General features: G+C 40.7%; 1 protein-coding gene across 1 annotated transcript in view; it reads right to left on the bottom strand.

Annotated features, from left to right (window-relative positions):
- Positions 1–21,038, bottom strand: part of LOC116659141 — a 417,506-nt gene that overhangs the window by 51,638 nt on the left and 344,830 nt on the right. The window contains exon 6 of the mRNA XM_032466375.1: positions 13,280–13,363. Coding sequence (XP_032322266.1) covers positions 13,280–13,363 — 84 coding nt within the window. The remainder of the gene's footprint in view (positions 1–13,279; positions 13,364–21,038) is intronic.

The following is a 21,038-nucleotide window of genomic DNA, read 5'->3' as shown; positions in this document are numbered from 1 at the left end:
GTAAGTCTTCAATATTCTCACACCAGTCTGTTCTCTGAGCCTGCTGTGCTTCTGCTAATCCCCAATATGAACACTTTTATAATTTCTCTCTACCAGTATAGATTCTAGCCTTTTAAAAATATATACATATCAAGTTTAAACTTATCTACAAGCATGCTCCTCGTGGCCCTTGTAGATTTATCCTTAAATATGTCTCTGTACAAACAGAATGGTATAGTTTAGCATGTACTTTTTTTTTTTTTTTTTACTGTTTACAGTGTATTTATTTTGGTTGCCTAACTAGATTGTACGAGCGAAAATAGTGTGTTTACATAGGACTTTATTTTTAGATCTTATTAAAATACAACTCTTCTGAATTTTAAAGGATCATTTTGATGATGGGCTTATTAAATCCACAAATGGCATGACCCTAAGAGTGTGGTCGATTTTTAAAAATGGACACAATTGTCATGTTCTCCTTTCCTATCTAGACTCTTTGTAAAGTGACTTTGAAGCTCCTCTCATCAAGAGATGGTGTCTATTTCTCCAGCCTTTGAAGGTTCTGACCTTGGAATTGTTTTGGCCAATAGAACACAGGGAGAATGATGGCATCTCTGTCCTGACCTTAGGACACATGGGAACTCTCTTGGTTTCATTTGCTTTCTTGGGACCCCTCTTCTGACATGTGGACAAGTCTAGCCTGTTGGAGGATGAGAAACCATGTAGAGCAGAGACTACCCATCCCAGCTGAGGTTCTTCTAGACCCACCAGCCCCCAGCTGATCCAGCAGCTGATCACAGATGAATGAATCAGCCCAGTCAAATCCAAAAGAACCACTGAGCTGAGCCCAGTCTAAGTTCAGACATGCAGAATTAGAAGCCAAATTGTTATTTGAATCCACCAAGTTGGGGATGGCTTCGTACATGGCAAACAATGAATACAAAGGGTAAAAATTTTTAGATGGCAGAATCTTGATCCTAAAAGAGTTAAGCATTTTAAGACAATAAACTATACTATGGAGATAAAATATAACTGAGTTAAGTAGAAAGCTCTGAATTCAAGTTCAAAAACCCAACTGTGTGAGTACAGGATAGCAGTGCTATAGCTTACCAACATACACACAAAACACTCAGGGGCTTTGGTTGAGCACAAGCACATGACTCAACCTTGGGTTTCCACTCTTACAACAAAGCTAATATGATTTTATGCTGTGTTACAAGTATAAGATGCTGAAGTCGGGTTTGTCCAGAGAACTGTGACCATGATGCTGAAAGGCCTAGAAACCATCTCACACAAGGAAAAATAGAAGGCAATGCAATTATGTATCCAGTAGAAAGACTGAAAGAGTAGAGTGGGTAAGATAACTGTCTTCAACTATTTGAAGAGCTATCATGTGGCAAGAGACTGGACATGTTTAGTGTTATTTCATTAAGAATTAGGACCCATGTGTATCTGTTAATCACTATATATAAAAGAGATAAATAACAAAAACATACTGTACCACACAGGGAACTATATTCAGTTTCTTGCAATGAGCTGTAACAGAAAGGAATCTGAAAATACATACATATAGAACTGAATATAACTGAATGAGTATAACTGAATCGCTTTGCTGTATACCTGAAACTAATATTGCAAATTGACTACACTTCAATAAAAAATAAGAATTAAAAAACAGGACACAATACAAAAAAAAAAAAAAAAAAAGAACTGGGACCCATGAATAGAAGATATAGGAAGGTAGGTTTCAGGTCAACACAGGGAAGAAGCTGAGGGAGAGAGACTGCATGTGTATACTATTGAAGAATGCAGACCCAGTAGTCAAAGTGGGTCTTCTACTTACCAGCTGTGTGATGTTGGGGAGGTGCCCATTCCCCCCCTCCCTATCACCTGTAAAATGGAAATAATAACAGTACCACTTTCCAAGGTTGTAGTAAAGATTAAATAGGATTTTTGAAGATAAAATGCTTAGCCCTGTGTCTGGCACATAGTAAGCACTCAATAAATTTTATTTATTATCATTAATATTAACAGCTATTTAAATACGACATGAACTGCCTCAGGAGGTGGAAAGCTCCCTCTAACTGGAGATATTCAGAGGAGGTTTGGCAGATACTTGGGAGGATAGATTTTAACACTAGGTGAGAAGTTGGGCTAGCTGACATTTAAATTACCCTCCAATGCTGAGTGAGTAATTCCGTACCCCTTAAGACAGGATAACTTCCTTAGTATCTCCCAGAATACCTAGCACTATGATCCAATGATGTCTGTCTACTGCATTTAACGAACACTTTTTGGTTATATAATTATAGGCGTATATTTTTCTATAGTAAGAGTTGGTCCATGCTGAAATGAAATTGTGTGAGGATTCTTGATTTTTTCTTTTTTTGGTATCTCTTCGCCTCTTAAAGAAGTATACCACTGAACTTTATTTTTATGATTACCTTATTAACTAAAACAAAAGAGTGTAAATTTTAGTGCTACAAACTCCTCTCTGTGGGACACTTAAATTGGTATGTCCAAAGCTCTCATCTTTTCACACTTGGCATTTCTCTATCAGAATGTCCAATTTTAAACAGGTCAGATATTTTCAAGGTACAAAAGGCCAAACTTTCTCTCGTGACTGACCTGCTATCCAAAGTCCAAGCTGGAGCCAGTAACCATTTTTCCTCCTCTTTGTACAGACAGCACCTGGAAACACTGACCATGATCACCCTCACCTTCTAAAGGCAGAGCAGGCGCTTCTAACTCCCACTGCAATTCTATTTAATAAAAGAGATCTGGTAGATTTACCTGACCAGGGTAATATGCCTATACCCTCAGTGATCTCATTGCTATCAGTTAATAGGACAGAATTCACATAGGTCAGGGGCTGTCTTTATGGTCTCCAACTGATGAAAATCTTTCCTTTGTTATGATGAGCTTCAGCATAATAACAGGTATTAATCAACTGTGAGGAGTGTTAACTTTCCTCACTAATGAAAGTTTAGAGTCAGGTACACTGGCCAAGGAAATCCTAAAATGTGTGAGTGGAGAGATGAGTTCTGGATTGTGGGTCTGAATGAGTTCTGAATTCTGGGTTGCAGTGAAGTGAATAGACAAGGTATTCATAGGCACCCACGAGGTTTATGGACCATCCAGTCCTGGCATGAGCCATGCAATGTGCCACACCTTGAGGAAGACCAGATAAGAAAAGGGCTTCATCATTAAGAGGAGGCAGAGATGCAAGCAATTTCAACCAAGTGAGAGCACTGCTGTAATAGAAAACACACAAAGTACAGCTGTAATTCAGGTTAAAATACAGGTTGTAGGAGGGGCAAATGAGAAGTAGAAGTGAATTTTACAAAAGAGGAGGGGATTCGGCAGGAAGAAGTAGAAGGAACAGCACGCACAGTGGCAGAGTCATGAAGTAGAGAGTGGAGTGTCAGGTTTGGGGTGGTGAGTAATGGGAGCTGAGGTCAGGGGCAGGGGAGTATGTCACTCGCGCCTCACTCTACTATTCAGAGAGACTCAGACTAACTCGGCAGTCAGTGGGAAGCCATCTCATCTCTTAGTCAAGTAAGTAACTTGATCACATTTGCAATTTGAAAGGATAACGCTGTACTGATATTGATGAGATATTGAAAGAAGAAGATGAGAGTGAAGTTAGGGAAACCACTTAGAGGGTTCCTCCGAAGCCAGGTGAGAGATGACGGGGGCCTGAGTGACAGCGATCATGATAGGGAAGAAGAGGGTGAGACATAAGTGTTTAGAGCCATCTGAATTGGGTGGCTGACTGGATGGATGAGGGAGGGGGAAGAATCGTGGCTGACACTCAGGTATCTGGCTTGGATTGCTGGGTAGAAGGTAGAGCATTCACTGAGAGAAGAACAGAACATTTGCAGAGCAGTGGAATCAGAAGATGGGAAAGAGAAGTTAACCAGTTTAGTTTCGAGCATGTTGAGCAAATGAAACAAGAAAATAAAGTACATTGCTCAAGGAGAGAGAGCTGATTTTTTTCAGTGCACCAGGAAGGAACAATGGGGAACACAGAATTGGAGGTATTACTGAAAGAAGATGAAATAGCGAAAAAGACCTGAGAAGGTCAGATGAGAATTAGAACAGTAAGCTCTCATAAAAGCCAAGAGAGGAACAACTTTTGAGAAGAGGTCAATTGAGACAAGTTGGCGAAGGATTGAAATGTACTCTGGGTTTAGCAATTAGGATTTTCCTACTGACCTTGGCAAGATCACTCTCACCGGTGTAGTAAAGGAAGGAAACCACTTCCACGCCACAAAGCTTGAGTGAAAACCTTCTCTCTCTCTCTCTCTCTGTCTCTCTCTGTCTCTCTCTTTTCTTCTATTTTGTTTTAATCTCCACATGTCTCTTATCTGTGATTCTCTTTGAAAGTCCTTAGTGTAAAAATTGCAGTTTCTGCCTTTTGCAAATGAATAGAGCTTTTTAGGATTTATTCTGTAAGCAAACATCTTTTAAGGTAAAGTTGAATTCTGTCACTAAGCTGTTCGTTAGAGAGGTTTCAGAAGGCATATAATGAAAAGGCATACCTGAACCCAGGTAATTTGAAAACAGTGATCTCAGATAAACAAAATGAGAATTTCTTTCACTTCCTTTCTCTACCACTTTCCTCTCCTTCTTAATAAGTAGCTAAGATACGGAAAGAATTATGCTTGGTGCTTCGGGCACAAAAATAATGAGTAAGGCACGATCCTGCCCCACCCAAACCCCCAGACAAGGAGATTATAAGCCCCCGCAAAAAGTCAGACACACAAAAGCCAACCCGAAAGTAAGGTAGGCTGAAATAAATGTGCATAATAGTAAAAGCAAAGTTTCTTTGGGGGCCCAAATGCAATTCCCCATTGCTCATAAAATCCAGGAAATGACCTTTAAAAACATAGACACAATTGGGGAGTTCATCGCGCCACTAATTACCTCCCTACTCTTCAGACCATAAACTTTTATGCAATCTGCTCTCCGTTCACCAAAGAGAACAGATGCCATTATTTTACCAGGCACCCTAACTGCCTATACGAAAAATTTAACAGGCCTAATTTAGTGGCCAGTGGTGATTTCAGCTCTACCCTTGGCTGTACAGTGATTCTGGCATTAAACTGAACTTTAATAATACCGCTTTAATTCTCTTCACTGAGATTGTTAAAGTTCTTAAAATTAAATGCATTGCCTCATGGATGAGTTGAGCACTGAGCCTCCTCCTTCCAGAGAAGATAAACTGGGACACCCGAATATATGGAAAGGCTTCTGAGGGATACAGTTCTGATCTGAGTAACCTCATGGTGTTCTCTTTGCAGTTCAGTCCCCCTTTAAAGTTCTTTGTAAAGCAACTGTCTTTACAGGGGCAACCTAACGCTGCCTGCACACGCATTATTTCCCTCTTGTGCAGGGTTGCTATTTATAAAGGGGCCTTTTGGAAAATGAAAAGCTAAAGGTTGGTTAACTGTAGCCAGAGTGACCCATACTATAAGCCGGGTCATACTTTTTTTGGCATCCTCCTGTGTCCTCTCAGGAAACTGATTATATTTCAACTAGGAATAGAAAAGAGATCATCCAAATAAATTTTTCACAAAGTCTCTCCAGCAGGTGGTTAAGGAATAGGTTCTAGAGTCAGGCATGCCCAGTTCTGGATGCCAGCTCTGCCATTTACCAGCCTGTGACCTTGAATAAGTTCTCCATCCTTACCAGGCTTCCTTTGTAAAAACGATTAAATGAGAGACTGGCTATGAAGAACTTAGGTTAGTGCTTGGCACAGAGTTCTCAAACAATGGTAGCCATTATAATAATTATCATTGCTGTTATCATTTATACCAAATTGCCCTGAATTACTGTTTATAGCACACTGCCTCACACATGGAAGGCATTCAATTTCTGTTTATTTCTTCAAGGAAATAAGTGGCTGGCATAGAATGCTTAGAATGTAAGATTTCCAAGAGAATCTTCCTTTGGCTTTCTCAAGGTTACCCACAGTATTGGGACTATAGCAAAACTGCATAAATTCTGTATTAATGCTGCTGATAATTCTATAGAGCTAATTCTCAGAATTTAGTGATACTACGTTTCTCTGATCTATGTGAAGAGAGTACATGTATACTACGCCAGTCTCAGGTCATCTTTCTCCCTACGCCCAAGTGGACAAATTAAAGTTTCTTTTAGGGTCAATAACAGACCAGGAAGTATTTTTATTTAGCATTTTTCCATCAAAAGTTCCACATGACATTTTTCAACTGGCTTCTGGGAGTGAAACTGAGGCAGTGTTAATGGGAAAATGTCAGCACATCAAGACAAGGAAAAAATAAATAGTAGTTCTGTAGAATACAAATATGACTCCAAGACCTTTGATAATGGCACAGTCCCCAGTAGCAAGGGTCTGGTGATTGTGTGTGTGTGTGTCTGTGCGTGTGTGCCCGCGTGCGTGCATGCACTGTTAACAAAACATTTATCTCATACTTTACCATCAAGTGCATCATGATACAAATTTAAAAGCGCAGTAAGTTTTAGTAAGGTAAGCAATAAAATGTGCACTTCTAATTTGGCAATTAGGATGTAAGTGGTGACCATAAAAAGACTTTTGCTAGAGTATTAGGGACCAAAGCCAGACTCCAGAAGGCTAGGGACTGAATGGGAGGTGAGGAGGTGAAAGGTTGAGTGCTGTTCAAAGAAGAGCTCATCCTGTCCCTAAGATGGTTTCTGTTTCCTGGTTTGCTGGTCATTGACAAATAAATTGATTAATATATCCAAAAAAAAGTACATCATGATATGTTTGGGCAGTTGGGCCATGTATGTTGTGTTATATATCTCAGCTTTTATAGATAAGCTGTAAAGCAAGATCACAGAACAAGAATGATTTTTGTTTAAGTTTGCTGTTTCCTATTTTCTTAGTGTATAGGCATCTACCTGTTTCTGAATTAATGAATTTTATAAGCCTAATAAAATATGTTCTATAGATATTAATTGTTCACATTTCACTTATTTCCAGTAGGTTTTGGGAGCCAGAATTGAATAGGTTTCTATGCATACAGGAGGACATAAATTGAACTGCCATTGGCATAAGTATATTTGTTTAATCTTATTCCAACTCTTTGGAGTTTATAAAGCCATTTATACAGTCATCTTGCCTGTTAGGGATGTTGGGATGGAAAGACTTCTTGTACTTTTGAATCAGGCTGCATTTTTCATCCAGTTGAACTCTTACCAATGGACCTATTGTAGTAAACGTCAGCCTAGGTTTTGCTTGGGTGGTAGTGAGAATCCAGGAAACCAAATATAAGGGAAATGTACTTTCACCTCTGGTTACTTTAACATTTATAGGACAGTGCTAATGGTATTGATTAAAATTTTTTTGTCTTTAGTAGATATAGTAGGTCACTCGCATAGAACACTATTCAACAACCATTGTGAACAAGGGTAAGATGAAACTAAACTTCCATATTCATTTAACTGTCAGTGCACAAGCACTACCTGCCTACTATGTGCATGTTATTTTGTCTGCCATTCTGAGGAAAGAGATGGTGGGAAAAAATGACATGGACTCTAATAACATGTGGTAGCAGTAACAGTCGATGTTTCAGAGGGTTAATTTATTAAGCCAAAATCATAAGTGTTATTTTATGTTAATAAAAGGAGAGTGGATCTAGAATGGGGTATGAGGTAACAACTTACTGTTCCCATAAAACCCTGTGTAACAGAGTTATAGCAAAAGCCGAAGTCCAAGATGATTCCCCAGAGTCCCAGGGAATCCAAACCCACTCCAGATGATGAGAGAATAGAATATTATGCCAAATACCAAAGGATAGTTATAAATTTTCCAAACTGATGACAGCACTTACATACAATAAATGTCAATAGAAATGTTATTTGACCAGATAATGGGTGTTTGAGTTTGAATATTTTCAGTAGGAATTTGTTTGCCTCAGTTCTAAGGAGAATTTCTCGAAAATTCAGGATATGATAGATATCTGTGTTTACTATGTTAGAATTCAAGATGGGGTTCTCTGCTAGGCAGAGTTCTGTTCATCACCTTATCCTCAGAGATAGAAGGTAGCCTCTTTATCTCTTCTTCCTCATCCAGGCTTGATTTGGGAGACAAGTGTCAGCAACCCAGCATTTTCATCCATTTAACTGATACTTACTGTACCAGGCTCTGCCTTCTACCTACACTGTATGCCAAGTGACTTACCAAAGGGCATGCAGACTACTCTGTCCCCTCTTGTAATTGTGCACTGGATACCATTGCAGCTACTGTACCAATGGCCAAATTAGCAGTGATGTAGACAAGATGCAAGTTGATTTCTGTCTTAAGCAATGGCAGTCTAAACTCAAGCCACCAACAGTTCTATGTTGTTTCTCTGCCATGCTCTCTTGGTCTGAGGTGGCTATTTCAGCTTCTGCCACATTTGTATTCCAGCCAGTGAGAAGGGCATGCCTTTCCTATGAAGAGCATGACTCAGAAATTGCATCCATCACTTCCATTCACATCCCATTGGCCATAATCTCATCATATGGCTACATTTAGCTGCAAGGGAGGCTAAAAATGTGCTCTTTAGCTGGGTGGACATAAGCCCAACTAAAACCACCACTATCTTAGAAGAAGAAGAAAACTGATTCCTTAACTTCTTTCACCTTGTCACAAAAAGCCCTAGAAGAAAAATACTTGGCTTAATGCATTCGCCTCAGTGTTCAGAAGCTAAATGTATAGAGAAAGAGATCCAGTCAAATCAGGGACACTCAACCCCGACCCCCAAAATTAAAATTATGTTTATCTATAGTTGTAGCAATTATAGTGGCTTGCTTTGCTCAAAATTTTTATTATCTTCTGATTATTCTATTTCTGACTTTGGGTATTTTTTTGGAAGCAGCAGTAGGCCACAGACTAGTCTGTGGGTTGGTTTCTCCATCTTCCTTGGTTACATAGAGCCTTAAATATTAAGTATTAGGTCCCAAGGTAGTTCTCATAAAATATGTGCTGTCTATCCAGATGCAGCCATGATAGAATGATGTAAAGTTCAAAGATTCTCAATGGGCCATGACTTAGAAGACTATTCTTAAAATGGCCCTTGTTGGCTAAGCTAAATTTTCCTTTGGTAAGAAAAATTCTCCAGTTCTAAAGGAGCTAAAGATTAATCTGCAAAAAGGGACACCTCTATTTCTTTTCTTCCCACAGATGCCTCCCAACTTTAAAATAAAGCAGCTTTATATTTTTCTGATCCTGAGTTCACCAGTTCCTTTCTTTTTATCTGTTGTTTATCCAGTTACTTCCACCTAACTCCTCCAGTTTCCCGTTTACTCACCCAGAAGTACAGAAGGCCCAGGGAGCCTTAATTACTTTCTTAGCCACCCTTCCATTCAAGAACACTGCTATCCTTCAAGGTGGTTTCTCTCTCCATTTCCTCCTAGTCAAATCAAATAATGAATTAAATTTACATTTCTTTAGACTGAGGACAAGTTTACCTGTCATCTGAATTCTTCTGAGAAAGACATGTTGGCATAGCCATGGTCATGGACAACCCTTAACCCAAAACAGCTCTGTCTGCTTGTGTGTTCTATGCAGTTGTCAGAGGTCACAGCACTTTCCTGGGTTGTTTTGACTTGGTATGATCTGCACAATGCTTTGCTGAGTTGAACTAACACTTCTTTCAGCCCACTTTCTTGTCTTGTCCGTAGCACCAGTGAGAATTTTGTGGGAGAACATGGAAGTTGAATTTTATGTCATCTTCTAATGTTACCTATCTCCCTAAGTCCCTGCTTTTGTTTCCATCATTATTCTCTAATCCCCTTTCAATAGTCCACTTTGAATTGCCATTAATTAATTGAAATTCTCCAATCCTCCTTGCACTTACTGTTAGCCTGTGCAACCTCTTGGGGGTAACATGTTTACTGTCAAATACATTAAAGTAGTCTGTCTTAATTCATTCTCCTGAGTATCTCCTATGAATTACAAAGAAAGTCCTCTAGTTATAACATTGTGGGATTTGGGGAAGTAAGTTCATCCTGAGTGTTCACAACACAATATTTAGCTGCTGCAAAGGCAAGGAAGACAAAGCTGCCGGGTCATCCCCAGGAAATCCCAAGACACATATTTTTAACATTTGCATTCTTATTTACATAAATTCATATGCTCCATTCAAAAGGCGCTGACTCCAATTATGTAAAATAAAACAGGAAACCCTTCTTGGTTCGGAGGGTGAATAATCACACATTCCAGGCTTGCTTGCTGCCAGAGTGAGTTCTCTGGCTTCTCCCTCTCTGCCCCAAGAAGTTTCCCTCCTTTATTCCTACCCTCTAATCATAACGACTCATGAAAAGACTTATCATTTACTGGTAAGACTGGAGTTGGCTCCAAAATATTCTTTTTTTTTTTTTTTTCTATTATGAGCTCACATTGGAATCCTCTGTTTTCTGAATGGTGTTACCAAACCACCTTTCCTCCCCTCTGCCCCTCTTCCCATAATGAGGAAACATTGGTCCTTGGTTCAGCTTGGGGCTCCATAATTTGGGTGATAGAAATTGCATCCGGGTCCAGCTTGCAGTGTTTTACTCAACAGAAAGTTTCTTGGCAGTGGAAGAGAGTTTGGATTCAGGGCAGATTAACCACAGGTTTCAATTATCCACCCCCAGTGCTGCCTTCCATTGACCCCTATAATTAAAGCTTGCCTTTCTTACTTTTTTGGCATAATTTTTCCCCTCCAGGTGGATGGATCACAGAGCTGGTTGCCAAATGAATTCATTAGAGTATTTTACACAAAGTGTGATGAGCCCAGAAGCCAAACTATGGGGAGAAAAGAGAGCAAGAGTATCCTTTGGGAGCAGCCCCACTCACCCCAGGGAAGTCCTGGTGTCCCTGCCCAGACAGACACCTCCCTGCTTCCTCTGCCCTGTGGGGAGGGAGACCTCAGGTGCACAAAGCGAAATACCACTGAACCCAGAATAGTCATACTGCACTGCACTTCCTTCTGCTCTCTGACAAGTACACCCAAAAGTCACTCTCTACCATTTCTATACTGTTGTTACTGTTATCGAAATCAGGTCTAGGAAAACATTGAGTAAACTCAGAACTATTGGATTGAAATGAAATTTAGTCAAAAGACTCCTCTGGGGTTCACTGACTTCTGACCTCAGCCTTTGAAATGGCTTCTTTCCGTCCCCACAGACAAAGTGGTGGTCTATTCAGAACCAATACAAACAGAGTCAAAATAGGTGAGGCCGGAGGGGACAGAGGCAGGGACAAGGCAGTGAAATGGAGCTGTTGCCAACACATTCTGTGATGTTCAGGGAGTGTTTTGTTTGCTTGTTGTTTTAATCTTCGGGCCAAAGGATACTCCTCTTACTAGGAACTGAAGTCAGCAGAGGGGAAGTGCTGACCTTACTGAGCATGAAGTCCAGAACATCAGTCTCCAGAAGCTTGGGTCGCTCCCCTTGCTACGCCTGCAAAACGTCAGCAGCGCTGACAGCCCGGGAAGGAGGCTTCCTGTTCAGCCAGGAGTTCACACTCTGCAGAAAGCTGTCTCGGCAGGACTTGCCGCCAAGGCAAAATGACCAGGAATTTTTGGGAGAATAGATTCATTTCCTTTCAAAAACTGCAAAAACTCCAGTTCTGCCCACATATATCTAGATCTTGGAGAGAAAAGCCCTATTGAAAGAACTTTTGTCTGTTTTTGACTTGTGCTGACAATGACTGTGTTTCATCCTAGTCTTTGGTTTTCCTGTGGTCCGGAGGTGCACCACTAGCAAAGGACAGGAAGGTGGCTGGTACCCCAGGTAGACTGGTCCTTCTGTTAGGGTTTGCCTGGAAACTGTCCTCGATGTACTCACCAGAGTTTTGTTTCTCTTCCTAACATGTAACACCCCCCGGCTCCCATTTCTTGACATACACAAATTAATTGAGCGTGTGTTTCCTCTAAGTCTACTATGTGTATAGTTTTTCATTTATTCATTCATTCAATTTATTTGCATACTCTGTTGAGTACTTGGATACACAGTGAACAAACTAGGTTAAAAAAATTCTTGTTCTTGTGAATTTATATTAAATTATTTCATTCTGATGACAGTCCCATGAGGCTGGTACTATTATGGAGCCCTCTTTACAGATGACTTGCTCAAAGCCCCAGAGCCCGTGAACGGCAGGGCTGGGATTTGAACCCAGGCAGGCTGGCTCCAGTGAGCCCACACTCCTAACTGTTTGGCTCTACACTCCCTGGTGGGACTGTGGGTGTGAGTTCAGGTTTGGAACAGCAGCAGTCTAGGCAAATACCTGTAATTTCTCTTCTAGAGGCAAAGTCTTTCGTTCCATAAGACAGTTTAAATAACAAATATGTTCGACAGAGGCGGTATGGTGGTTGGATTTCACACGAAGATGTTGAAGAGGATCAGAATGTGCCACCCCAAAATATGCCACTTCGGCATAAGGACTATCTTGAGCCAAAGGCAACTGAGAGATAGCAGATATGGGAAAAGCTCTCTGTCCTCTCCCTTTCTGTCTAAAAGCAGCAGATAAATTTCCCTTTGCAAAGGTAACATACATTTGTAAAGGTGTCTTTCTTTCCCATATCGGGAAGATGACTTTTAATCACCGGAGATAACTCATCTACGGAAGGCACCAACTTGAGTTTACACAACAAACCTTACTAAATAACTCCTAATCTTCCATTAATTTCTCCTATATATTTACATCTCACAATTTACCACCCACAGAAGCCCAACCCCCTTTTCCTGTCTCTTGTCACTGCTCCACAGCTTATCACTCTTTGTTAAAATGGTATGTAAGCCTCAAATACAATTGCTTCTTTGGGTCTTCACTTCTTTTCTCTGAAGGCCTCCTTATTCATAGTGGTAAACCCTTTCTCCTGTTTATCTGTTGTTTTTTTTTTCCAGTTTAATTTGCATCACCCGATGTCCTAAGCCCATGAGAATAGAGAAAATAGATTTTTTTTCATCCCCTACAATGTAAATGACTAAAGGCCACCTCTTTCCTTCTAATAAGTTCTGATAGGCAAGGGAAGGTGAGTCAACGAAATGAGAAAGCAGGGCACTGACGGGAGTTGGGAAGGACATTATCACGATGGAAGTGCAGGCAGATACTGAGGCAAAGGGATCTCAGATCAACATCACTCAGCTCAACATTTTGCCTAGAGCAAATGCCACTAGGGCCAACTAAAGACTTCAAAATTTGGATTTTATCAGCCCCTCTTATGAGATCAATGTGATTATGTCACCCAGATAACTCAAGACAAAGAGAAAGAACAGTCAACAGGCTCGAATCATACTGTTCAACAAGAAGTGACTTAATTCTTACTTTGCCAACTGGTTTCTCAATCAGAGGGCTTGTAAAGCAGATTGGAGTCATGCTGCCGTACATCGAAGGTTTCCATTGCTGGTCCTATAAGAAAGGAAACAGAGAGAGAGAGAGATTTCAGGGACTTGGCTGGCTTTCCTGCTGCATGAAACCATTTCCCTGTTTCTCACAAGAGTGCCTCAAGCACTTAAACTTAATGGTTGTCACTTGAAATACCCGAGTCAGCGTTTTTGCCCAAGCATCTTCAGTTTGCAGTCTGTGCAAACTCATTTAACCTTGTACAGGGGTATATTACAAAACCATTTATGACATTTTGAAGGAATTTTGACACAAGTGCAGAATATTTTGAGCCTAATCTGTTAAGGTTATCTCCCTAGAACATAGATCAGACTATGTGAATCTTTTTTCAAAAAATAACTTGACTAACATCTCATTACATAAAAACACCGATCACACTTAAACTTCTGGTTTTCGAATCTTTGATTCTATGTGGGATAATGTCCAAAGTTCTCTACTTACTTTTCAGAATACTCCAAAATGTGTCTCTTCTTCACTTTCTCATTTTAGTTCCAACTCTGTCCCACAGTTTAACCTAAACCTCAAGGCACATTTGGTCAATGTGTTTTTCTTCAATAGACTCCAATCTGTGCTTTTGTTTATACTGTTTCTGGTTTCTAGAATATTCTTTCCTCAGTATCTGTCTATGATTTCCTACCTGTCCTAAAAAGCCCAGCTCAGATTCCCTAAGAAACATTTCACTATATTCCTCCACTTCTGGCTAAAGTCAGAATACATTTCTCCCATCACAGGATCCATGTACTATTATTAGAGTACTTGTCACTGTCTGCTGGGAAGGTGAGCTACTGAAGACAGGACTCAAGTCTTAATTATCTTTGTGTCCTTCACAATCTAATACAGGTCTTATGCATTGCTCTGGTCTGAACATTTGTTACCCCCAAATTCATATGTTAAAATCCTAATCCCCAAGGTGATGGTATGAGGAGGTGGGGCTTTGGGGAAATGATTTGGGAAGCGAATGGGATTAATGTCCTTGTAAAAGAGGTCCCAGAGAGCTTGCTTGCCTTTTTCTCATGTGAGGATGCAACCAGAATTCTGCGATGTGACCTGGAAAAGTGCCCTTACCCAACCGTGCTGGCATCCTGATGTCAGATGTCCTGCCTCCAGAACTGTGAGAAATTAATTTCTGCTGTTTATAAAGCCCCTCTGCACCACCTCCCCTACCCACCCAGTTTGTGGTATGTTGTTACAGGTGCTTTCTGCTAGAGTATGCTTCCCATTTTTCAGCTGAATCTTTTCTTTACGTAGAAACATCCCAGCAGATCGAGCTTTCTCCAACCCTCAGCTCTTATTCTCACTACACAGATTTTTCAATCTCTTTTCAATCTCATTAGAGGAAACATCAAGAGACTTGTTATTGAAAAAAAATAAAATAAAACTTAACAGCAGGTACCAAAACCCCATAAAATAAAAATGACCTTTAGAAATGAATCAGCAAGTATTGACCCATCCCTGCCTCCTGCTGTCCATTAATTGGCCACGTTTCTTGAGTGAAAGAAAGATTTTTCAGTGGTCTTTGCAAAGGGATGGAGTAGGGCCCTCTGGAATCTCTACCCCTGCTGTTACTAATTATCTTACTCTGGGCAAATAACTTGTACTTTCGACCAGGGTGGCCCTGCCTGTAAATGTGGTTTGTGTTATTTACACACATTTCACAGGGTATTTTGAGACTAATTGTGGAGCTGTCTGTGGCCTGGAAAGGCAAAGCATCACTGCCGGGGAAAAGACCCTGCATTCTGCCCCCAGGAGAAGCGAGTCAAACCTCCGACTTCTTCCTATGGTCTGGAAATAAGGGTTATGGTTGGATTCCGAGGGATGTGGATTTTTGTCCATTAGGAGTTAAGCTGAGACCAGCAACTCATTTCACAGGTCATGTTCCAGCCATCAAAGTTTAATTACTACCAAACTCGCTGGCTCAAGTCCCAACCATGTTAGTGAATGCATGAATGAAAGTTCCAAAGGATCCAGTTACCAAATTCCACCTTTCAGAGATAAAAAGACACTGAATGGCACCAAGGAAAAAGCCCCAAATATATCAACTGTGACTGCAATTTTTTTTTCCCTAATGAAAATAACAGGTTCGGTGTTGATGATGATCAGGACACAGGATTCTGGTTCAAGGAAGTCAATGTGCAGATGCAGAAGATGAATCTGAAGAAACCTGCCCTTCCTCTGAGGCTGGTCCAGTTGCTATGGCAACGTGTAACTAGTTTTCTCAGGTTGTTGTGCAGCTTGATTTTCTTTAGACCAAAGATTCCCTTGATACGACTGCACTGGGCATACTAACGACTAAAGCAACCCAAGAGTCACAACACAGAGATTTCTTACCCAGAAATTATTTGTTGGGTGGGAAAATATGTGATGATTCTGGGCTGTATATAAAAGGGAATTTCTGAAATAATGGGTTTACATTCAAAACGCAGAGGGTCAGGGGCATATAGTTATCACTGATAGTGTTTCCCTTTCCCGGGCTCCTTTCCTCATGTCAGGCTTTCCACGCAGGGTTTGCTGTTGCTGCTGTTTGGATGGCTGAGTGGCTAGGTGACTGGGGTTAAGTGTTGCTCCCCATCTAACTCACCATTTGCTAAATGTAGGGACAGGGACACTGAGGATGGACTTGGACAAAGCGGAATAATAGAGAATTAGAGAAAAGTTGTTGAAGCCCTCAGGCAAGTCGGACATTCTCTCCCACTCTCTGCACACTAAGGGCAAAATTGCCCCTTTATCTCCTTCCCATAATAACTTCAGAGCATTCCTGAGAAGATGCAGAACTGCTCAGAGAGCTCCCCATGGCAGGTACCTGGGGTTACTTTTCTAAGGCTGATTCCTAAAAGGAGACCAAAGAAGTGGTTAGTGCCATGACCTATAATTACAAGCTTCAGTGTTTATCCTGGAGTCTGAAATATAAAGGTAACTCCTGGCACCAAAGGACAAAACTAATCAAGGATTTTAAGAAGGAAGGATGCAGGGATCACCTGGCAAGTTCAGCTAGTTGACCGAGCAGTGGGATCCATCCAGGTGGCATCTGCTTAAGGGTGGTGCATCACTGACCGGCTCAAACAATCTTAACATCTCTGAAGGAAAGAATGCGTCCTCCTTCAGAAATCTTGATTTCATACTCCATAGGAAACATGGGCATTGATGTCCATTGACTGCCCGACCTTCTTCCCTACAGTGCAGGGCTGGGAACAATGAGTTCTGTTTGGAGATGGAAGCAGATTCTACTTTAAGACTGCCATCTCTCTCTCCAGCCTCCTCCTGTCACCCATTCTTTATCTGGAGTAAAAATAACCGCACCTTCCACCTATAGGGTGCTTTCAAAGAACCGCTGACACAGCTCTTTAGCTGCTCCACACAAAAGCCTGAGCTGCTTCTGGGATGGAGAACGTTGAAGGAACTGTGATATTTTAAGCATTCAGTGGCAACCGAGGAAGGAGAAAGTTCTTGAAGAAAGACCGGATACAGATCAACCCCACTGCTCTGGTCCCTCTTCTTTCTGGGCCCCCAACTCGACAGTTGAAGCCAACCAACCGGACTTCGGGTTTGCTCCACCCATGCCAACTGGAGTTCCTTCTTTGCAAAGGTCGTGCACACAGACACAGAGGTGAGGTGGCCTTGGGAAGGGAGGAGAGCTGGGTGGAGGACCATGAAATGTTGACTCACTCAGGCTTGACCAGACTTCCTCCCTTTATCCACACTCCAGTACAATTTTGGTGAACTTAAGTAAACTGTGCATACTTCCTTCCTTGGGTTATTATCACAGACCTACACCAGCTCCAGTACATGAAAATCCCCTGCCCTCAAAACTTGCCAGCAGAGAGAGGCTCAGAGCACAGAACATACTCGCAACCATTCCAGGTAGTAAGTTTTCCGTGCAGAATCCTGTTAGAGCCTGACCTGCTTCTCCATCCTCTGGCACCTCCCACAGTACCCGTATCCCTTAAATGCTCTGCTGATTTTTGCATTTACATTTCTATTTCTTAGATGTTTTACATGTTGATTTTTTAATGTCCTTGTGCTTTGTCCTTTCTTTACTGTGTTTTACGCATCTTCAATACCACCTGTAACTACCACAAGGCTACCTCACCAGAAACATTGAAACGAGTGCTTTTGAAACACTCAGCAACATTACTGGGACTTCTGAAAGAAGGAGGCATGTTCCTTTCACCTACTCTCCTGACTCTTGAGTTTCCTGCCAGCCTTCATCCAAATGCATGTATATTTAGCTACAATGGCCACTTCGCATCACACTCTTGTACACTTTCATTTACCATCATGTTACATATACTCTGTGCTGTTACACAGTCTTTGGGGTTTATAATACTTAGAGACTACATCATGCTCCATCAACAGGATGGAGTATATGTATTTGATATATTGATAGATATTTTGATTATTTCCATTTTTCTCTTGAATTTTTTTGAAATTCTTAAAGGTTTTATTGATACGATTCACCGACATCTCTGTCACCTATTTAAAGTGCCCAATTCAATGTTTCTTAATACACTCACAGTGTTGTGCAGCCAGTAACACAATGTAATTTTAGAATATTTATGCCCCCTGCCCATCCCTCTCTACCTATTAGCAGTCCTTCACCAGCCCTCCTGTCCCCTCCGCCAGCCCTAGGAAACCAACAGTCAACTTTCTACCTCTGTATTTTTGCCTATCCTGGACATTTTATATAAGTGAAATCATACAGTATGTTGTGTTCTATGGCTTTCATTTAGTGTCATGTTTTCAAAATTTATCCAGATGTATCACCACTTCATCCTTTTTATTCCCTCCCAAATTCCATTGAATGGATATACAACATTTTATTCATCAGTTTACTCATATGAGTTGTTCCCACTTGGGCTATTATGAATAAAGCATTTATGAACATTCACGTACAAGTTTTTATTTCTCTTGGTTATACACCTGGGGGTGGAAATGCTAGATCATAAAATACTTCTATGTTTCACATTTTGAGGAACTACCAAACTATTTACTTCCTATAATTAATAGCTATGCAAATATACTTTTTTGGTCTTTTGAATCATTTCTTTAGAATATATTTCCAGGAGTAGAGTTCTTCTGCTAAAGATATGGACTTTTTTTTTTTACAACTTTTGTTATTTACCATTTGATTATTGCTTTTCAAAAGGATTGGACTGATTTACACAGCTCCCAGGTAACATATATATGCATATATCACGTACAGATGCATGTATGTACACACTCTTTTTTTTTCTACACAGCAAACTTATAAGGAAGATGCCACAAGTAACCTCATATTTACAGACGAGGACACTATGGGCTACTGAGGTCAGTAACTCCCTGCCAGATGACCAAAGCAATGCAATGCCTTTCTTATGGGCTTCATTGGCTTCAAGTGTCTGTATTCAACATGTCCCTGGTTTCAATGAGTAATTGCTGACTCTGTCTCTATCCTGTAATTTCTTCAGCTTGTGTCACAATGAAACAAGCATGGAGTCAGAGGCACGAGATCAAATTCCAGCCCCATAACGTGGTAGCTTTGAGATCTCGACTAAGCTTTTGAGTCACTAAGCGTCAGTTTCCCCAAACGTAAAACATGACGACACCTACATCAGAGGTTTGTCTGGGGGGTTAAAATTAAAATTCAGCTCAGCAAAGAAGCTTACGTAATAAGTGCTAATATTATTTTTCATGTTAATGACGAATGTTTCATTGTTATTCTTCCTTGGTGCCCTCTTCAGAGTGAAATATTAGGTATCTATTATTAGGTATCCACTATAATTTAATAAGTAGATTTCCTCCCCTCCTGTCAATCAACAAACAATCCTATGAGTACTGCTAAGTTTATAAGAATTTTTATATTAACATATTGATTACATAAGTAATCTAAAAGTTTATAAAAATGTTTCAGTAAAATGTATAACAATTATAGATTATAAAAAGCACAAATAGAATATTTAGAAATCTATCAAATAAGTTTAAATAGGTATATTTATTTTTTAATTTAAAAAATATTCAGAACTTTTACACCATAAATTATAATTACAAATTTTAAGTAAAACACGAAGTCTATAAAATAGGCAAATATTTTAAATATTTAAAAAATAATTATGAGTTAATAAAATAAGCATAGGCTCATAAAAGTAAATGCTTATTTAAAAAGTATTTGTCTGGCTCTAAGGACCTTATAAACAAGATAACAATGATAAAATAGAAAAAGCCCTGGCCCCCAATTCTGAAGTCTTGGATTTCAGAAGAGCTTTGACACTCACTTCTTATGACCTCTTTGGGGTTCTACATTTCTTTAGCAATAAAATGTACAGCACATAATTTGATTTCTTTTAAAGAATATCCAGTAAGGCAATGTATCTGAAAACTCTTAACAACAGATAAAAATTATACATCTTTTTGGTACATTAGGACCAAGACATGATAGTTACGCCAACCAACAGTCCATTCACTTGTATGATATGAACACTAATTTGTCTTTGAGTTCAGAAAAAAATAGGAAGGAAAATGAAAATGCAAAGTCATCAACTTGAACATGAGAAAATATCACACAGGAGAAGAATTAGCCATGCACAGTTCCCATGCAGCACTGGATGTCAACTTCACGCACAAAGTGATCTGGGAAGTATGGGTGGGCTCTAAGCGGTCCAAATCTGAAATGAGCACGTGGTGCTTTCAACAAGAGGGAAGGAAGGGGCTGGGGATGTGGTCACTTGCCTCTCTGCAGGTGGGGCTGCTTGGAGACTAGCAGCAAACTTAGGGAAAGATTATCGTCGAAGAGGCAAGTTATAAGCAGATTTCAAAGTCATACACTGGCATTCTAACTCCCAGCGCCTCAGAATGCGACTGCATTTGGATGCAGCATCTTAAAAGAGGTGATTAAATTAAAAAGAGGTCATTAAATTAAAACGAGGTCATCAGCGTGGGCCCCAATCCAAACAACCAGGGTCCTTACAAGAAGAGGAAATTTATACACAGACACACACATAAGGAAGATCACATGAAGACACAAGGAGAAGGCAGCCACCTACAAACCAAGAAGAGAAGTCTCAGAAGAAACAAACTCTGTTGACACCTTCACCTCAAACATCTGGTCTCCAGACTGTGAGAAAATCAATTTCTGTTGTTTACACCACCTTGTCTGTGGGAGTTGATGGCAGCCATAGAAAACTAATACAAACAAGGCTTCCTAGCCAAAAAAAAATCATCAGTATTGGGGAGAAGGACTTTTAGGAGATAAGCCTTCTACGGGCCTTTAGGCAGGTAGTGTAGGAAAGGTTTCCAAATGAACCGGGGAGAAGGTGCTGCAGTGACTAGTGACAAACAGATGCGGCAGTTGGAATGGGCAGCGTTCTGCACGTCAGTACTGAGCGGGCACGGGGGGGTCTTCAGGTGAGGAAGATGCTGCCTTGCTCTCAAGGAGCTCCCCCAAGCCTACTAGGGAAGAGAGGTGATCAAACAACACTCCAAAGGAGCAGTGCATATTTAGGACCCACGGATGCAGAAGGTACAGTGGGAGCTAAAGGAAGTGCATCTCGCCCGCCAGGAGGGAGTTCCTGTGGCCGGGAGGCTCCCAGGAGGAGGCGGTGCAGGAGCTACGTGTGGGAGGACAGAACAAAAGTGAGGTAGACAAAGTGGTGTGGGGCAGGGAAGGGAGGGAGGGTCTGGGGGTACGAAAAGAGGTTTATGGTGTTGC

This window comes from Camelus ferus, chromosome 2, assembly GCF_009834535.1.
Source record: "Camelus ferus isolate YT-003-E chromosome 2, BCGSAC_Cfer_1.0, whole genome shotgun sequence".
NCBI classification, from domain to species: domain Eukaryota; kingdom Metazoa; phylum Chordata; class Mammalia; order Artiodactyla; family Camelidae; genus Camelus; species Camelus ferus.
This window is presented reverse-complemented; position numbering and strand designations above follow the sequence as displayed.